General features: G+C 44.0%; 1 protein-coding gene across 6 annotated transcripts in view; it reads left to right on the top strand.

Annotated features, from left to right (window-relative positions):
• TECPR2 (tectonin beta-propeller repeat containing 2) overlaps positions 1-19,549 on the top strand; it is a 155,113-nt gene that overhangs the window by 106,083 nt on the left and 29,481 nt on the right. For all 6 annotated transcript variants that reach the window (XM_037831805.1, XM_037831804.1, XM_037831806.1 and 3 more), the window contains one exon: positions 15,873-16,021. In XM_037831805.1, coding sequence (XP_037687733.1) covers positions 15,873-16,021 — 149 coding nt within the window. The remainder of the gene's footprint in view (positions 1-15,872; positions 16,022-19,549) is intronic.

The following is a 19,549-nucleotide window of genomic DNA, read 5'->3' as shown; positions in this document are numbered from 1 at the left end:
TGTCTGTTTGTTTCCTTCCCCTACTTTTCTACACATCCATCCATAAACTAGACAAAGTGGAGTGTGGTCCTTATGGCTTTCCCAATCCCATTGTCACCCCTCATAAGCTACATTTTTATACAACTGTCTTCGAGATTCATGGGTTCTGGGTTGTAGTTTAATAGTTTCAGGTATCCACCACCAGCTACCCCAGTTCTTTAGAACCTAAAAAAGGTTGTCTAAAGTGTGCGTAAGAGTGCCCACCAGAGTGATCTCTCGGCTCGTTTTGGAATCTCTCTGCCACTGAAGCTTATTTCATTTCCTTTCACATCCCCCTTTTGGTCAAGAAGATGTTCTCCATCCCACGATGCCGGGTCTACATTCCTCCCCGGGAGTCATATTCCACGTTGCCAGGGAGATTCACTTCCCTGGGTGTCTGATCCCACGTAGGGGGGAGGGCAGTGATTTCACCTTTCAAGTTGGCTTAGCCAGAGAGAGAGGGCCACATCTGAGCAACAAAGAGGCATTCAGGAGGAGACGCTTAGGCACAAATACAGGGAGGCCTAGCCTCTCCTTTGCAGCAACCGTCTTCCCAAGGGTAAAACTTATGGTAGAGGGCTCAACCCATCAAACCACCAGTCCCCTATGTCTGTGGTCATGTTAGCAACCATGGAGGTGGGGTAGGCAAATACCCCTGCATTCTCCACAGGCTCCTCAAGGGGGCACTACATCTTTTTTTTTTTTTTCCTTGTTTGTCTTTTTTCTTTTTTTTTTTTTTAACTTTCCCTTCTTTTTTAAATCAACTGTATGAAAAAAAAAGTTAAAAAGAAAACAAACATACAATAACAGAACATTTCAAAGAGACCATAACAAGGGAGTAATAAAAAGACAACTAACCTAAGATAACTGCTTAACTTCCAACATGTTCCTACTTTACCCCAAGAAAGTTACATAATATAGCAACATTTCAGTGAACTTGTTCCTACTACATCCATCAGAAATTAACAGACCATAGTCATTTCTGGGCATCCCCAGAACGTTAAATAGCTTATCTGTTCTTCTTGGATTATTGTTCCCCCTTCCTTAATTGCTCTCTACTGCTAGTTCCCCTACATTCTACATTATAAACCATTTGTTTTACATTTTTCAAAGTTCACATTAGTGGTAGCATATAATATTTCTCTTTTTGTGCCTGGCTTATTTCGCTCAGCATTATGTCTTCAAGGTTCATCCATGTTGTCATATGTTTCACCAGATCGTTCCTTCTTACTGCCGCGTAGTATTCCATCGTGTGTATATACCACATTTTATTTATCCACTCATCTGTTGAAGGACATTTGGGTTGTTTCCATCTCTTGGCAATTGTGAATAATGCTGCTATGAACATTGGCGTGCAGATATCTGTTCGTGTCACTGCTTTCCGATCTTCCGGGTATATACCGAGAAGTGCAATCGCTGGATCGAATGGTAGCTCTATATCTAGTTTTCTAAGGAACTGCCAGACTGACTTCCAGAGTGGCTGAACCATTATACAGTCCCACCAACAATGAATAAGAGTTCCAATTTCTCCACATCCCCTCCAGCATTTGTAGTTTCCTGTTTGTTTAATGGCAGCCATTCTAACCGGTGTTAGATGGTATCTCATTGTGGTCTTAATTTGCATCTCTCTAATAGCTAGTGAAGCTGAACATTTTTTCATGTGTTTCTTGGCCATTTGTATTTCCTCTTCAGAGAACTGTCTTTTCATTTCTTTTGCCCATTTTATAATTGGGCTGTCTGTACTATTGTCATTGAGTTGTAGGATTTCTTTGTATATGCAAGATATCAGTCTTTTGTCAGATACATGGTTTCCAAAAATTTTTTCCCATTGAGTTGGCTGCCTCTTTACCTTTTTGAGAAATTCCTTTGAGGTGCAGAAACTTCTAAGCTTGAGGAGTTCCCATTTATCTATTTTCTCTTTTGTTGCTTGTGCTTTGGGTGTAAAGTCTAGGAAGTGGCCTCCTAATACAAGGTCTTGAAGATGTTTTCCTACATTATCTTCTAGGAGTTTTATGGTACTTTCTTTTATATTGAGATCTTTGGTCCATTTTGAGTTAATTTTTGTGTAGGGGGTGAGGTAGGGGTCCTCTTTCATTCTTTTGGATATGGATATCCAACTCTCCCAGCCCCATTTGTTGAAAAGACCATTATGGCTCAGTTCGGTGACTTTGGGGACCTTATCAAAGATCAGTCGGCCATAGATCTGAGGGTCTATCTCTGAATTCTCAATTCGATTCCATTGATCTATATGTCTATCTTTGTGCCAGTACCATGCTGTTTTGGCAACTGTGGCTTTATAATAAGCTTCAAAGTCAGGGAGTGTAAGTCCTCCCACTTCGTTTTTCTTTTTTAGAGTGTCTTTAGCAATTCGAGGCATCTTCCCTTTCCAAATAAATTTGATAACTAGCTTTTCCAAGTCTGCAAAGTAGGTTGTTGGAATTTTGATTGGGATTGCATTGAATCTGTAGATGAGTTTGGGTAGAATTGACATCTTAATGACATTTAGCCTTCCTATCCATGAACATGGAATATTTGTCCATCTTTTAAGGTCCCCTTCTATTTCTTTTAGTAGAGTTATGTAGTTTTCTTTGTATAGGTCTTTTACATCTTTGGTTAAGTTTATTCCTAGGTACTTGATTTTTTTAGTTGCTATTGAAAATGGTATCTTTTTCTTGAGTGTCTCTTCAGTTTGTTCATTTCTAGCATATAGAAACATTACTGACTTATGTGCATTAATCTTGTATCCCGCTACTTTGCTAAATTTGTTTATTAGCTCTAGTAGGTGTATCGTTGATTTCTCAGGGTTTTCTAGATATAAGATCATATCATCTGCAAACAATGACAGTTTTACTTCTTCTTTTCCAATTTGGATGCCTTTTATTTCTTTGTCTTGCCGGATTGCCCTGGCTAGCACTTCCAGCACAATGTTGAATAACAGTGGTGACAGCGGGCATCCTTGTCTTGTTCCTGATCTTAGAGGGAAGGCTTTCAGTCTCTCACCATTGAGTACTATGCTGGCTGTGGGTTTTTCATATATGCTCTTTATGATGTTGAGGAAGTTTCCTTCAATTCCTACCTTTTGAAGTGTTTTTATCAAAAAGGGATGTTGGATTTTGTCAAATGCTTTTTCAGCATCTATTGAGATGATCAATTGATTTTTCCCTTTCGAGTTTTTAATGTGTTGTAATACATTGATTGTTTTTCTTATGTTGAACCATCCTTGCATGCCTGGAATGAACCCCACTTGGTCATGGTGTATGATTTTTTTAATGTGTCTTTGGATTCGATTTGCAAGTATTTTGTTGAGGATTTTTGCATCTATATTCATTAGGGAGATTGGCCGGTAGTTTTCCTTTTTTGTAGCATCTTTGCCTGGTTTTGGTATTAGATTGATGTTAGCTTCATAAAATGAGTTAGGTACTGTTCCATTTTTTTCAATGTTTTGAAAGAGTTTGAGTAAGATTGGTGTCAGTTCTTTCTGGAAAGTTTGGTAGAATTCCCCTGTGAAGCCATCTGGCCCTGGGCATTTATTTGTGGGAAGATTTTTGATGACTGATTGGATCTCTTTGCTTGTGATGGGTTGGTTGAGGTCTTCTATTTCTTTTCTGGTCAGTCTAGGTTGTTCATATGTTTCCAGGAAATTGTCCATTTCTTCTACATTATCCAGTTTGTTGCCATACAGTTGTTCATAATATCCTCTTATAATTTTGTTAATTTCTTCAGGATCTGCAGTTATGTCACCTTTTTCATTCATTATTTTGTTTATATGGGTCTTCTCTCTTTTTGATTTTGTCAGTCTAGCTAGGGGCTTGTCAATCTTGTTGATCTTCTCAAAGAACCAACTTTTGGTGATATTTATTCTCTCTATTGTTTTTTTGTTCTCTATGTCATTTATTTCTGCTTTAATCCTTGTTATTTCTTTTCTTGTACTTGGTTTAGGATTGGTTTGCTGTTCATTTTCTAGCTTCTTCAGTTGATCCATTAGTTCTTTGATTTTGGCTCTTTCTTCCTTTTTAATATATGCGTTTAGTGCTATAAATTTCCCCCTTAGCACTGCTTTTGCTGCATCCCATAGGTTTTGGTATGTTGTGTTCTCATTTTCATTCGTCTCTATATATTTAGCAATTTCTCTTGCTATTTCTTCTTTAACCCACTGATTGTTTAGGAGTGTGTTGTTTAACCTCCAGGTATCTGTGAATTTTCTAAGTCTCTGATGGTTATTGACTTCTAATTGTATTCCATTGTGGTCAGAGAATGTGCTTTGAATAATTTCAATCTTTTTAAATTTATTGAGGCTTGTTTTATGTCCCAGCATATGATCTATTCTGGAGAAAGTTCCGTGAGCACTAGAAAAGTATGTGTATCCTGGTGATTTGGGATGTAATGTCCTGTATATGTCTGTTAAATCTAATTCATTTATCAGATTGTTTAGGTTTTCAATTTCCTTATTGGTCTTCTGTCTGGTTGATCTATCTATAGGAGAGAGTGATGTGTTGAAGTCTCCCACAATTATTGTGGAAACATCAATTGCTTCCTTTAGTTTTGCCAGTGTTTCTCTCATGTATTTTGTGGCACCTTGATTGGGTGCATAGACATTTACGATTGTTATTTCTTCTTGCTGAATTGCCCCTTTTATTAGTATGTAGTGGCCTTCTTTGTCTCTCAAAACATCCCTGCATTTGAAGTCTATTTTATCTGAGATTAATATTGCTACACCTGCTTTCTTTTGGCTGTAGCTTGCATGAAATATTTTTTTCCATCCTTTCACTTTCAGTTTCTTTGTGTCCCTGTGTCTAAGATGAGTCTCTTGTATGCAACATATTGATGGTTCATTTTTTTTGATCCATTCTGCGAATCTATATCTTTTAATTGGGGAGTTTAATCCATTTACATTCAACGTTAAAACCGTGAAGGCATTTCTTGAATCGGCCATCTTATCCTTTGGTTTATGTTTGCCATATTTTTCCCTCTCTCTATTAATATCCTTTATTGTACCCATACCGAATCTCTTTAGTACTGAACCTTTCTCCAAGTCTCTCTGTCCTGTCTTTGTTTCTCTGTCTGTAGGGCTCCCTTTAGTATCTCCAGTAGGGCAGGTCTCTTGTTAGCAAATTCTCTCAGCATTTCTTTGTCTGTGAAAAATTTAAGCTCTCCCTCAAATTTGAAGGAGAGCTTTGCTGGATAACGTATTCTTGGCTGGAAATTCCTCTCACTCAGAATTTTAAATATATCGTGCCACTGCCTTCTCGCCTCCATGGTGGCTGCTGAGTAGTCACTACTTAGTCTTATGCTGTTTCCTTTGTATGTGGTGAATTGCTTTTCTCTTGCTGCTTTCAGAAATTGCTCCTTCTCTTCTGTGTTTGACAGTGTGATCAGTATATGTCTCGGAGTGGGTTTTTTTGGATTTATTCTATTTGGAGTTCGCTGAGCATTTATGATTTGTGTATTTATGTTGTTTAGAAGATTTGGGAAGTTTTCCCCAACAATTTCTTTGAATACTCTTCCTAGACCTTTACCCTTTTCTTCCCCTTCTGGGACACCAATGAGTCTTATATTCGGACGTTTCATATTATCTATCATATCCCTGAGGTCCATTTCGAGTTTTTCAATTTTTTTCCCCATTCTTTCTTTTATGCTTTCGTTTTCCATTCTGTCATCTTCCAGGTCACTGATTCGTTGTTCAACTTCCTCTAGTCTTGTACTATGAGTGTCCAGAATTTTTTTAATTTGGTCAACAGTTTCTTTAATTTCCATAAGATCATCCATTTTTTTATTTAGTCTTGCAATGTCTTCTTTATGCTCTTCTAGGGTCTTCTTGATTTCCTTCATATCCCGTACTATGGTCTCATTGTTCATCCTTAGTTCTTTGAGTAGCTGCTCTAGGTGCTGTGTCTCTTCTGGTCTTTTGATTTGGGTGCTTGGGCTTGGGTTATCCATATCGTCTGGTTTTTTCATATGCTTTATAATTTTCTGTTGTTTTTGGCCTCGTGGCATTTGCTGAACTTGATAGGGTTCTTTTAGGGTTTGTAGACCTATTGAAGTCCTTATCTCTAATTTATCAGATCTACAGCTTCGTGGAGTACACTTTCTCTAACTAACCAGCAGGTGGCGTCCACGAGCCACCTGTTCTCCACAAGCCAGTTCTCCCCTGCTTAGCCTTTTTGGTGAGTGGGGGAGTGAGTCTTGTGGGGCCCAATTGGTGTACCAAGCTTGCGTGTGTAGTTGGTGTTGCCTGCCCTGTATGTGGGGCGTGTTTCTGGGCAGTCGGGGAGGGGGGGTGGCCCTAACAATCAAATCTCCCTGATGATCCTAGAGTTTTAAAGCTGCTGCAATAGTCTAATCCTTCAGTTCAGTCGTGCCACAGTTTGTCTCTGCCACTGACCCACAAGTCTTTGGTATTGGCGTATGGCTCCTGAGACTTGCAAGTGGGCCCCTCTTCCAGGCTGTGCACCCCAGGTCCTCTGTGAGGGATGACTGTGCTATGTCACAGGTGAGTGCCATCCCCCCAGGGCAGTTCTGGGCTGCTGGGCTGTGTAGGGAGGCTCCCAGTCTGCTCAAATGATGGCTGAATGGGGCTTTGTTAATTCACACTGCTCCACCTTCCCAGCTCTGGGACATTCAGCTGAGGCTGCAGGGAAGGCTAATGTCCACGCCCAGTTTTGTGGTGTGTGCCTGTTATTTGAAGCACTTCCGTCACACTGGGTTGTCTGGGGCAGCTCTGGGCTATGGGGCTGGTGATGGGCAGGAGTGTTTCCTGTCCACCAGGATGGTGGCTGTGAGCGGACACCCCCCTTTTCTTGGGAAGTTGTGGTGTTTAGTGAATTTTCTCAGCCACTGGATTATTGCCTTTTGTCTCAGAGCTCTCTTAGTTCTGCTCTTGACTTGACGTGCCCAAACTGCAATTCTTTGAAGCTTTCTGTATTGGGCTTCTTAGAGTAATTGTTTTAGAAAAAGAAAAAAGGATTTAAAAAAAAAAAACAAAAAAAACAAAAAAAACAAAAAAAACGGCCCTCCTCAGAGATCTAATGGGTTATTGAAATGCTAATAGACAAAGCAACCAGGGCCATTAAGGAAAGGTCCACAGGGCAGAGAGATCAGCTTTGCTTCGGGATTTGCATATGCGCCTCAAGGCCTGAGCTCCGCCCTTCCCCTTTCTGTGTTCACCAGAACTCCAAAAATCCTCTGCTTTTATTTTGGAGTTTTTCGTGTTGTTTTTTTTCTATGCCTGTATCCTCTCTGCTGGGCTGGCTGCTCTCAGAGTCTCTGGTGTCTGGTCTCAGTCTATCTATGGTTGGAGTTTGAATCAGTAGAATGAGTTTCCGATAAGAGCAGCCACTGCAGTTCTCCCTTCTCCTTCCCGGAGCTGACGGCCCCTCCTCCCCCGGGACTGAGCCTGGCAGGGAGGGGCGCGGGTCCCCTGGCCGCAAAAACTTACAGATTTCGCTGATCTCAGCAGTTCCACGTTTTCATGAGTGTTGTATGAAGTATGCCCAAAGACAGATTGCTCTGTGGTGTCCAGTCCACGCAGTTCCTGGCTTTTTACCTACTTTCCTGGAGGAGTAACTAAAACTTACAGCTCACCAGTCTGCCATCTTGCCCCGCCCCCTCCAGTTTGCTCTTGAAACTCTGCTGGGAATTCTTCATTTCAAGTTATTGTGGTCTTCAACTCCAGTAGTTCTGTTTGGTTCCTTTCTAAAATTTCTGTCTCTTTACCAAGATTCTCATATTGCTCATTCATTGTTTTCCTGATATCTTTTAGTTCTTTCTCTGTACTTTCCTTCACCTCCTTGAGCATTTTTAAGATCACTTTTTTAAAGGCCTTGTCCACATTCTTGTGTGCTTCGTTGGTGTTTTCAGTATTTTCATCCTCTTCCTTTGGATGGGCCATCATTTCTTGCTTTTTATTTGTGTTGTACTCTTTTTTTGCACGGTGTGCATTTCAATATTTTAAAATGTGAGCTCTGGGATTTATTCCCTGAGATGTCTCTTTCTTGGTTTTGTAACCGGCAGGGAATGACACATTTTCTGGAGCTTCAGCCTCCTATCTGGAGGGTCTGTCCAAGGCAAATGCAGTGAGCAGGGTTTTCTGTCTTTCTGGGCCTCTGTCTTGTCCTGGATTTTTGCTAATTGTTTTGGAGTCCCCTGTTCACAGGAGCTTGCATGGCCCCTGTGTTTACCAGAAGGCAGACCTCCCTGTCCTGGGTGTTTGAAGCCGGCAGGCCTTTGTCCCAGACTGTCTACACTGTAGTTTCTTACACTCCTTTTGTTGTCTCACACTGCTTTTGCCTGGAGGGCAAATTCTGGGAGGATCACCCTGGAAGGACTTTCCCAAGTTGGTCTTTCACAGCCAGCACAGGGCCAGGGACCCACTAAGGTGGCGCAGACCAGCTCCAGCACGCCCCGGGGAGGGGGTCAGGAGGGGTGCCAGGAGCTTCTTCCATGGCTCCCCAAAGCTGAGCTTTCTTGCCCTGCCCGGCAAATGCAGCCCATCAGCCAACTGTCCCCTGCAACCCTGAGGAAATGACGTATCTTGAAATCTTCTCTGTTGCGGCCTTTGTCTGGGGCAGGTAGAAATAATGGCCACCCTGAGAGCCGGGCCACCAGAGACCCAAAGTCGCTAATCAAAGGCCGCGATCAGCAATTGGCCAGGCACACCCCTGGTCCCGGGGAAGAGGATTTTTCTGTCACCAGCGAACCACCAGGGGCTGGACCCCACGACAGCCTGCCATGAGGGTGGGAGATGGGGGCTGGTTGCCGCCACGCAGAGAGAGTAATTTACTGGTCTTTACTGTCCTTCACCAGCCTCCTCCCACCCTTCCCTGGAGGCTGCACAGTGCTGTGTGGGACCTGGAGTTCCAGATTGTTGTTTCAGGTTCCTGCCTGTTCAGTGGTTGCTCTGCTGGAGGCACTGAGCCAGGAGCTCCCTGTTCCACCATCTTCCCACACTCACCAACTTTCACATTTTCTTCATTGACATCAGTTATACTATTAAAACTGTTAAAAATGTTTTTTCCAGCGTTGGAGTGGCCCTGCCCCTCTGCTGCTCAGACCACACGGTTCAGCTGAGGCACACCCCCTGCTCTGGCACGCTGGTTTTTGAGCCTAATCTCTGCCTAATTTGGGGCCTCAGTGACCATGGCCAGGGCTGACCAACTCCTAGTTTTTGGAGCGTGTCTGCCAGCCCTCTAGCCTTCCTCCTGTCCCAGCTGGGCCTCAAGTATGCGGTCTCCGAGGGGCGCGTTTGGGCTGCACTGGGGAGCAGCCCTTTTTTCTAGGGGAGAATCTTGGCTTCATTGGCATGGAGTCTCAACTTCAGAGTGAAGCAGGAACAAGGCCAGCTTGCTTGAGTCCGAGATGTGCTTTAGCCGTCCAGCGTTGAGTCAGTGCTTGCTCAGGGCCTGGGGGCTTGACCAGAGAAGAGTATCGCAGCTCGCGGTTCCCGTGGGGGTGAGTCTTCACGAAGCTGTGTACCTCATGTGCATGCCAGGCTCAGCCCTCTGCTTGGGCCTCATACGGCCTACCTGAGAGAGGAAACTCACGACACGTGCTTATTAGCAAATCAGATGCCAGTTTCAGCCAGGTCACGATATGGATTCCACAGACAGTAGGTGCAGGGTGCTCGTGGGGAAGGAGCTGGGGCTCATGGCAGAGGCAGAATGGAGTGGTGCCAGCCTAGAGCAAGCTGCTTGGTTTCCTCATCTTTCAAATGCATGCATCCTGTGTAAACGTGCAGTGTTCCTGGGCAGGAGGGACTCTCTAACAGCTGTGAGGCAGCCTCAGGTGGAGTCACTCGGAAGCCATCACCAGCTGCACAACTCCTTGCGCTTGCAGGGTGGGGTGGGGGCTCCTTGGATTTTCACGGTGTGCACTAAAGGGAGCACAAGTTCAGCATGCTGACCAAGGTGCTGCCTTTCCTGGTCGTACCCTGTCTGAGCTTTGGATGGTGCTGCTTTATCTGCATTGTAACAGACACCCAACTTGCAGAAAGACTCCTCTGGCATTACCATTTTCTAAACATCCTGAGAGAATGTGGCAAATCCAGACTTGGTAGGTTTTGTGGTGGGACTAGGAAGTGGGCAGGGCCCAGGGGGAAGGGTGCTCGCTGCCCCTGCACCCAGTGTGGGGACAGTGGTGAAGGGCAGGCCAAGGCTCCTCCAAGGACACTCCGGGCAGCCTCTAGGACAGGCAGGGGGATGGAGAGGTTTCTGTTGCTATTTAAATTAATGGGTACAGCTTCTGGGTTCAGATGTGTGTAGCTGCCCAGGACCCCACGTGTGAGTACTCGCGGCAGGCTGTCCTTTGTTCCGGGAGTGAATAAAATAGTCATCCGGGTAGTAGTAAATGCCACCTTGTATGAATTACCTGGAATTAATTTGGAGCACTTTATTTGTTCTCTTAAAAGTTGAGGGGGGCTCAGAGCAAAGAAAGGCAACTTTTTGGGACCTTGACTCTGCATTTGAAGGTTTTGCTCAATAACAAACATATCTTTCCCCCACACATGCTCTTTTCCCTGAGCTCCCTCCTGAACTCCCACTGAATGCTGCTGGAAAGGCCTGAGCCTTTGGCCGTCCCTGCCCCTTGGCTGGCCAGTCCAGTCAGCGCGCGTCCTCTCGGCCTCCCACGCTGCCCTATCCTACCTTTCCCTCCCACCGTGGCCACAGCCCAGACACTGTCTGTCCATGTACCTCATCACTCCAGCCATGCCTGCCTCTGGCCATGTCTGCCAGAGTCATTTACCTGAAACACAGCTCAGGTGGGGTTCCCCTCAACTTGAAACTCCTCAGTGGCTCCACGTTGCCCCTAGAATAAAGTTCCAGTCCTCGATGTGGCCTCCAGGACCCCATTCCTTCCCTGGTGCACCCTACTCCGGGCCCCTGCCCCCACCCCAACTTGTCTTTAGCCAGTGTCTGCATGACAACGCGTCCCCATGTCCCCGTTCCCGGAGCACACCCCCACTCCCCGTGACAGCAGCTGTTCCAGTCTGCTGCGCACCTAAGTGACCACATGCCCTCAGTACATGCCCTCGGGAGAAGTATATACCAAAGAAAGCGAGTTGTTTGTAGCTCTGCTTCTAAATAATTCCAGGATGTGAATTTCAATGCTACATTTGACCTTGTAACTGAAAATCAGAAATAAAGCCTTGACAGGCGAGTGGCCTTGTAAAGATCCAAAACGATGATCTCCTTAAATGTTTAACACTGATGAGGCTTTTTCTAAGTAAAAAAGTTTTCTTAAGTCTTTGAACAGCACCCTTTCATATTATCTTTTTCTATTCTCCAAAAGGATTTTGCCCTTGAGGTGTAGTTTTTAATTCAATCAGAATTGTTACCAAAAGACAATTGCCAGTTTTATTAAAACAGAAAAAACATAAACCTATTTTTATGATTTAACACTTTGAGAGAGATTAGACACTGGAAGTTTTTAACAAATATATATTTATTAATGCTCAAAACACTGGACTGACAACACAAGTGAAAAGAATCTACAATAAATTAAGATTTTTGAATTTGTAAAAAAAATAAAATAAAATAAAGCTGCCTCACGTGCAGGTACACGCTATCCTCACAAGTAAGGAGTCCACGGGAAGGAATACCTCTCCCCCTTTTGAGAAACACCTCGACAGAGGTTCCCAGTTGCTGTCCGTCTGCTCAGAGCGTGAGGCAGCCATGGTGGTGGATGCTGTTTGCTTGTGTTTCTTCTCTTCGCCTAGTCGTTTCTTTGCAAGGCTCAGACACTGAACCATAGAGTTTGAAAGCCTGTTTCCCTGCTGACGGCGTCCTCAGCCCTCACGGACAGGCCCACACGGATGGCGTCAACTTTGGGCAGCATCAGGACATGAGGTCGGCACTGCCAATGACCCTCTCTAAACCATTTCTAGTCACCATTTCAGGGTGACTTTAGCTAAGTATCGAGTCATGAACATGAATTTTACCTTTAATTTCTTTTTTAAGTTGTAACATTTCCCTCTTTTCTGCCCATATACAAATCAGTTGCTGCTTTAAAATGAAATTAAGAGAATTCTTGAATTAAGTAACTGGTTACTGAACTCACATGTGGAGACTGAATATGGAATTACAATCCTAGTGTTCGGAAGAAAATTTGCATCATTTAACAGATATTTAAAATGCTTATAACATTTCATTTCCCAGTATACATAAATACCATAATAATACATTATGTCGGGCCTTAGAATGTTTAGCAAACTAATGCAATTTGTAATTTAATTCACATGGTCACAGCATTTAATGAAGAAATAGTCAATGTCAGTTTATGCCTGTGCCAGTTTGAATGTATTATGGTCCCCCAGAACGCCATTATCTTTGATGCAATCTCGTATGGGCAGACATATCAGTGTTAATTAGATTGTAATTCTTTGAGTGTTTCCATGGAGATGCACCCCACCCAACTGTACATGGTAACTCTGGATGATTTCCATGGAGGTGTGGCTCCACCCATTCAGCGTGGGTCTTGATTACTTTACTGGAGCACTATACAAGCTCAGACAGAAGGAGCGAGCTTGCTACAGCCAAGAGGGACACTGTGAAGAACGCACAGGAACTGAGAGAGGAGCTGCAGCTTACAGAGACATTTTGGAGGCGACCTTTGAAAGCAGACTTTTGCTCCTCAGAAGCTAAGAGAGGACAGACGCCCCAAGAGCAGCTCTGAGTGACATTTTGAAGAGGAGCTGCAGCTAAGAGAGGACAAAACGTCCCAAGAGCAACATTTTGGAGAATGCCATTTTGTAATGCAACCTGGAAGCAAGCAGACGCCAGCCACGTGCCTTCCCAGCTAACAGGTTTTCCAGACACCAGTGGCCTTTCTCCAGTGAAGGTACCCTATTGTAGCTGCCTTACCTGGGATACTTTAAGGCCTTAAGACTGTAATTTTATAACCAAATAACCTCCATTTATAAAAGACAATCCATTTCTGGTGTTTTGCAAAACAGCAGACTACCAAACTGGAACAATGCCTTAAGGTAACAAATAGGATTATATTACGCTGTAATTTCTGTGGAAAAATGTTTTATAAATAGCTAATAACTGCCAATTTTCTAAAATACATGTTTAAAAAGTAATCCTGAAGGGAAAATGCCTGCTCTGTTGAATAAAGTTATTAAAAACTTCCTTTTAATGGGACAGACAGAAAGGTAGGAGCATGCAGTCTGTCTGTGGGAGCCAGGCCAGGTGATGCGGCAGCTCAAGCCCCGATCTCTGCGCCTTGACCTGATGCACGTTAACCCCGGTTCACGCTGCTCTCCAGATCTGCCAGCCTTGAGGGCTGTCGGCCTGCAGTGTGGCGCCCGTGCCCGCCTGGTCTCTGCAGCTGGGCAGGAGCAGAAAGGCCCATTGAGAAGTGACCAGTCACTTCCACTGACAGCCACGGCCTCACGCCAGCCTGGGTTGTTGCTCAGTGTGGAGTCTGCCTCTGGACCTCGACCGTCTTCTCTGTTGAGGTCTCCTAAATCCCAGGCCTCCAGGCCTCCTACTGGAGACCCTCTGGAGGTCTTAAACTACTGAAAGGCTCTTGAGTAAACCTCCCCATCTTTGCTCTATCTTTAATTCAGAATATGCTGTTTATACACTGAAGGATATGTTCTAGGGCCAGTTATATTAGTTCTAGAAGAATTTTCCCCTTGTAATATGAGCTTCACATTCTGTTGAAATGCTGCAGTTTGCTGCTAACTCTGAAATTCTGGCCTGATAACGTTTTTGTGACCATGGGGCTATTAGCATGATCACCTCCCGCATGTAGTTCTCTCAGGGCAGATTGAAGACTCCAACTGCAAGCTTTGCTTCTCAACATTTGCTTCTCAGCTATTTCTGGAATGAACTGCTGAAGGGAATTTATTTTGATTGGTCCGAGCCTTTTAATGTGCAGTGTTAGAGTTCCAGGGAGTCCAAGCTTGCTGGAAAACATTTCATGAAAGACTAAGGAAGGAAAAAAATACAACTGATTTTAGATATGAGAGAAATCATCATCTTTAGGACATGCCCAAAGTAATAACGCCAAACCTTTGTGTAGTGGTGAATTAACAGCCTGAAGTTGCTGCCCTGACTAAAGGTCTGGGGCATAGCCCCACACAGCAGAGTCCAGGGCCTACGTGCTCTGGTAGGAACGTGGCTCGAGACCATGGGGAGAGCAGCCCCTTCCGGCCTCCTTGTGTGCCTGCCAGCCCAGGCCCAGCCTCCTAGGTGGGGACTCCTAGGCCTCCTCCCTGCTGATGGGCTGCACCACGGAGGGTTGGAAGAGATTAACTCGCACCATCTTTCTTCCCCTGCTTAAAGGTCTATGTGACCCAAGACAATGAAAAACTTCTGCTTATCAAAAGACACTGTTTAAAAAATGGAACTGCAAGCTACAGACGGGGAGAAAATACAATGCACATACCTGACAGAAGGCCTGTGTTCGGAATATCCAAGGCACTCCTCTCACTCCATGATCAGAAGACAGCTGTCTGGTTCTAAAGACAACAAGAGAAGATATGCAAGTGTCCGGGAGTAAGCACATCCCAGGGAAATGCGGACTAGAATCAGGACAGGATACGGGCACACCTCCCAGAATAGCTGCCATGGAAAAGGCACCCCTGCCGAAGGCTGGTGAGGTAGGGATGGGCCACCGGAACACACGCTGTGGCGGGGGTGTGATGGTGCAGCCCCTTGGGTACATTGGCAATGCCTTTACAAGTTCAACATGATGGCCCAGCAGTTCCACTCCTAAGTATTTGTCCAGAAAATCAAAACACGTGTTCACAAAAAGCCTTCCACAAGACTGCTCATAGTAGCTTCATTCATTAAAAAAAGCTGGAAACGGCCCTGTGTCCATGAGCAGGTGAATGGGAAAGCCCACTGTGGTACTTTCAGGCAGTGGGATAATCCCCAGTAAGACAGACAGACCCTGCAGGTAACCTCACAGGTTCCCAGTACTGCATGAGAGGGTTCACTGTGTGATTCTATGGTGGGAACCAGGATGGTGGTTGCTTTGGGGTGGAGGGAATGGCGGGAAGGGGCTCGGGACAGCTTTCTGGGGGAGTGAGAAGGTTTTCTGTCTGGATAGGTTGTGGGTTACCCAAGTATATGCTTGTGTCAAAACGGGTTGAGCTGAACATTTGAGGGCTCTGCTTTGCCCCGCTTTCTGCTCCTGGCTTGGCCGCCTTCCCACCATGTGACTTTGGGCCTCATGTAAACTGGGGCGTTAATAGCTGCACGGCATTGTGAGGCTTGAAAGGGGGGTGTAAAAACTAAGCTAGCAGCCGGTCCTCTAGCAGCTGTTCAGTATCTACAGGCTGTTGCTCTTTTTGCTAAAAGAGACTATTGTCAAATGTAATTTCTTTTTTTAAGAGACACTCACATTTCCTTTTCTCTTAAAATCATTTTAATCAACAAGGAGAAACATAAAAATAAAAGTGAGAATTCATTGAGAGGCTTAGATAATTCCTCTTTAATTCTAAGAAGGATCAAGATTCCCAGTTCACATGAGATCCCTCTCCCCAAACCCAGAATTCACTGGCAGCAGCGCATGTCCAGGGAAGCTACGGATGTGACCTGTGGTGATGCTGAGCTGGTGCGTGGCCCTCGGGCGTCCTCACTGCTCTGCTGGTGGCCTAGGGGGACTACCACATGGCACCTGGAAGGTGGCAGGTGGCCAGAGGCCTTTGTAACTGCCCTGCATTTTGCTGTTTTCGAGCCCAGGGAAGTCTCTGGAATGGGTCATGTGCCTCGGCATCAGAGCCTAACCAAAAGTGCAGTCTCCTCTTTTCCTTTGAAGGATAGAATCGAAGTCCTCGGGTTAAATTAAAGGTTAGTCATTTTACAGAAGCAGTTACGGCATGTTTGCTTTTCCTTTGTTTGCTACAGGAGGGATAAAGCTGACGAGCGTGGCCTGCGGGAATCAACACGTGTGGGCCTGCGATTCCAGGGGCGGCGTTTACTTCCGCGTGGGAACCCAGCCTCTGAACCCCAGTCTGATGCTCCCCGCCTGGATAACAATTGAGCCACCTGTCCAGGTAAGCCAAAGGTCACTGAGAGGAACCTACTCTCAGGTGAGGCAGGGGCTATTAGGAAGCTTTTTTTGGGAAGCAAGGACCACAGCCTTTTCTTAGGCTTTCTAGCAAGTGGGAGGAGAGGCCTGGCCAAGGCAGACACGCTCACTCACTGGGACCTCAGGTTTGGAATTCAGTGTTTGTGAAGGTTAGAACTGAACAGACCTTCAAAGATAATCTGAGCCAAAAGTAAGGTTTTTCTCTCGAAAATATTTTGTTTCTGAGTTTTTGCAAAATGAACTTTATTTTTTAAAACTCAAACAATACACAGAAGTATAAAGAAGAAAGTAAAAGTTGCTTAAAATGTTGTCGTCTGGCAATAACATTACCAGTCCTTTGGGAGTGCCTTTCCATTTATTGAAGAAATTCCACGGTCCATCTCCCCCCACCGCCACTCCTGCCATATTTGAATTTACAGTGTGTTTCTAACATTGTTTTCTCTCTGGACTGTCCACCCCACACACCAGAGCCTGATGTTAGTGCATGCTAAAGGCCTAAGAGGCCTGGTTGCTGCATTAGGTATATTTCTATTAAAATTTACAATTGGGATGCTGTGTTTTAGTGAGAGTTCTTTGCTCCCCCACGTTGTGATGTTGTTGGAGAATACATGAGGTCACCGCATGCAGGAATGTGTAGCCCCTGAACAAAGGACCCTAAAATGGTGACAGGAAGGAAGTTCAGGGTTCAAGGCTGTGTTCATGACTGTCTGCATTTTGGGCATCGTGAGTCCCCGGGGATGAGTGGCCGGGCTGCTCGGGAGGTGGTGCCTGGTCAAGACCCTGGGACTGAAATCAGGTCCGGCCTGCAGTTCTGCCCAGGCCACCTGCTAGCAGACATGGTCCAGGGAGGGGCTATGTCCTCGGAGGTGGGGCGTGCTCCTTCTCGGGCAGTGGGGAGAGCAGGCAGAATGATGTCCAGGGGTGCATGGCGTGAACTATAAATGCTGGGCGATGTGAGCTCAGACAAAAGGAATCATGATGCTCAGCTTCAGCCCGCCCACAGCGCGCAGCAGGTGCAGCCCACCCAGCAGGGAGCACAGCCGGCGCGGGGCAAGCTCCAAGAGCCGGCTGACCTGCAGTCACTCGTATCATCATTTATCAACTCCACCTCCACCACTCCCAGCACTGTCCACATGCTCCTTTTCTTTTCACCACAATTTTACACTATTTTTAATAGAGATGTAATTCGCATACCATAGAATTCACCTTTTTAAAGTGTATGGTTCAGTAGTTTATAATATATTCACAAAGTTGTGTAAGCATTACCACTGTCCAATTCCAGAACGTCCCCACCTCAGCCTTCTGTCTCTGTGGATTTGCCCTTTCTGGACATTCCATGTAAACAGAGTCAGATGCTGGGTGGCCTTTCCTTCCTGCTCCTTTCAGTTAGCATAAGGCTTTAGGGCTCATCCGGGCTTCACCGTGACTCAGTGCTTCGTTCTTTGTACAACCAAATAGTGGTCCATGCTGTGGATGCACCACATTTTGATCATCCATTCGTCAGTTGATGACATTTGGGTTGTTTCCACCTTTGGGCCATTATGAATAACGTGGCTGTGAACATTCACATACAGCTTTTAGTTCAGATGTGTATTTCCATTTCCCTTGGGTATGTCTGCCTGGGAGTGGAATTGCCAAGTCCCATGTAATTTTGTGTTTAACTCTTTGGGGACCTTTCCAACTGTCTCCCACAGTCGCTGCACCATTTTACATTCCCACCAGCAATGTATGAGTCCCAGTTTGTCCACATCCTTGCCAGTACTTGTTATTTTCCATATTTTTTAATTATAGCCATCCTAGTGAAGTGGTGGTTTTGATTTGTATTTCCCTAATGGCTAATGATGTTGAACATCTTTCCATGTGCCTATTGGCTATTCATATATCTTTTTTGGAGGAATATCTGTTTAAGTCCTTTGCCCATTTTTTTTAAAATGCAGTTTTATTGAGAGATATTCACACACCATACAAACCATCCAAAGTATACAATCACTGGCTCACAGTATCATCACATAGTTGTACATACAACTCCATTCTCAATTTTAGAACATTTTCATTACTCCAGATAAGAAGTTAAAATTAAAAATAAAGAATGCACAACTATATAATGGTACTGTGAACAATTGAATGTACACTTTGTATGACTGCATGGTATGTGAAAAAATCTCAAAAAAATTGAATTTAAAAAAATTTTAAAATAAAACCCCAATCCTCCCATACCCCCTGTCCACCCCCTATTATTGACCCACAGTATTGGTGTGGTACATTGTTACTATTATGAAAAAGTATTAAAATATTACTGTTAATGATAGTCCATAGTTTGCAATAGGTACATTTCTTCCCCATAAATCCCTCTATTATTAACTCCTTTTAATAGTGTACATCTGCTCTAGTTCATGAAAGAACTTTTTTATATCCATACAGTTAATCACGGACATTGTGCACCACAAGATTCACTGTGTTATACATTCTCGTGTTTTGACCTCCAGCTTTCCTTCTGGTGACAGACAAGACTCTAAACTTCCCCTTTCCACCACATTCACATGCCATTTGGTACCATTAATTATTCTCATAGTAACATGCCACCGTCACATCTGTCCGTTTCCAAACATTGAAGTTCAAACTAGTTAAACATTCTGCATGTCTTAAGCAATCGCTCCTCATTCTTAAGACTTATCCTGGTAATCTGTATTCTATATTTTATGTCTGTGAGTTTGCATATTATAATTAGTTCATATCAGTGAGATCATACAATATTTATCGTGTCTGGCTTATTTCACTTAACATAATGTCATCAAGGTTCATCCATGTTGTCATGTGCTTCAGGACTTCATTCCTCTTATCACTGAATAATATTCCATCTTGTATATATACTTCATTTTCTTTATCCATTCATCTGTTGATGGACACTGGGTTGTTTTCATCTTTTGGGAATTAATTGTGAATAGTGCCATTGTGAACATCAGTGTGCGGATGTCTGTTCATGTCCCTGCTTTCAGATCTGAGTATATACCGTTAGTGTGATTGCCCATTTTTTAATTGAGTTGTTCATTTTGTGTTCTTGTTGCGTTGTATGAGTTCTTGATATATTCTGTATATTGATCCCTTCTCACATATATATGAATTGCAAATAGTTTCTCATTCTGTGGGTTGTCATTTCACCTTCTTGATATTGTCCATTGATGCACTGAAGATTTTTATTTTGATGAAATCCAATTTGTCTATTTTTTCTTTTGTTGCTTGTGCTTTTGGTTTTATATCTAAGAATCCATTGCCAAATCCAAATTACTCTTATGTTCTTCTAGAAATTTTATAATTTTCACTCTTACTTTTAGGTCTCTGATTCATTTTGAGTTACTATGCCATCCTGAATACTTAGCTTTCTTGTAAGTTTTGAAATCAGGAAGTATGAATCCTCCAGCTTGGTTCTTCATTTGCAGTAGTGTTTTGCTCTTCTGTATCCCTTGCATATATATCCATATGAAATCTGGAATCA

The sequence above is a fragment of the Choloepus didactylus genome, chromosome 4 (assembly GCF_015220235.1).
Source record: "Choloepus didactylus isolate mChoDid1 chromosome 4, mChoDid1.pri, whole genome shotgun sequence".
Lineage (NCBI taxonomy): Eukaryota > Metazoa > Chordata > Mammalia > Pilosa > Megalonychidae > Choloepus > Choloepus didactylus.
The sequence above is the reverse complement of the archived record's forward strand: the minus strand, read 5'-3'. Positions and strand labels throughout refer to the sequence as shown.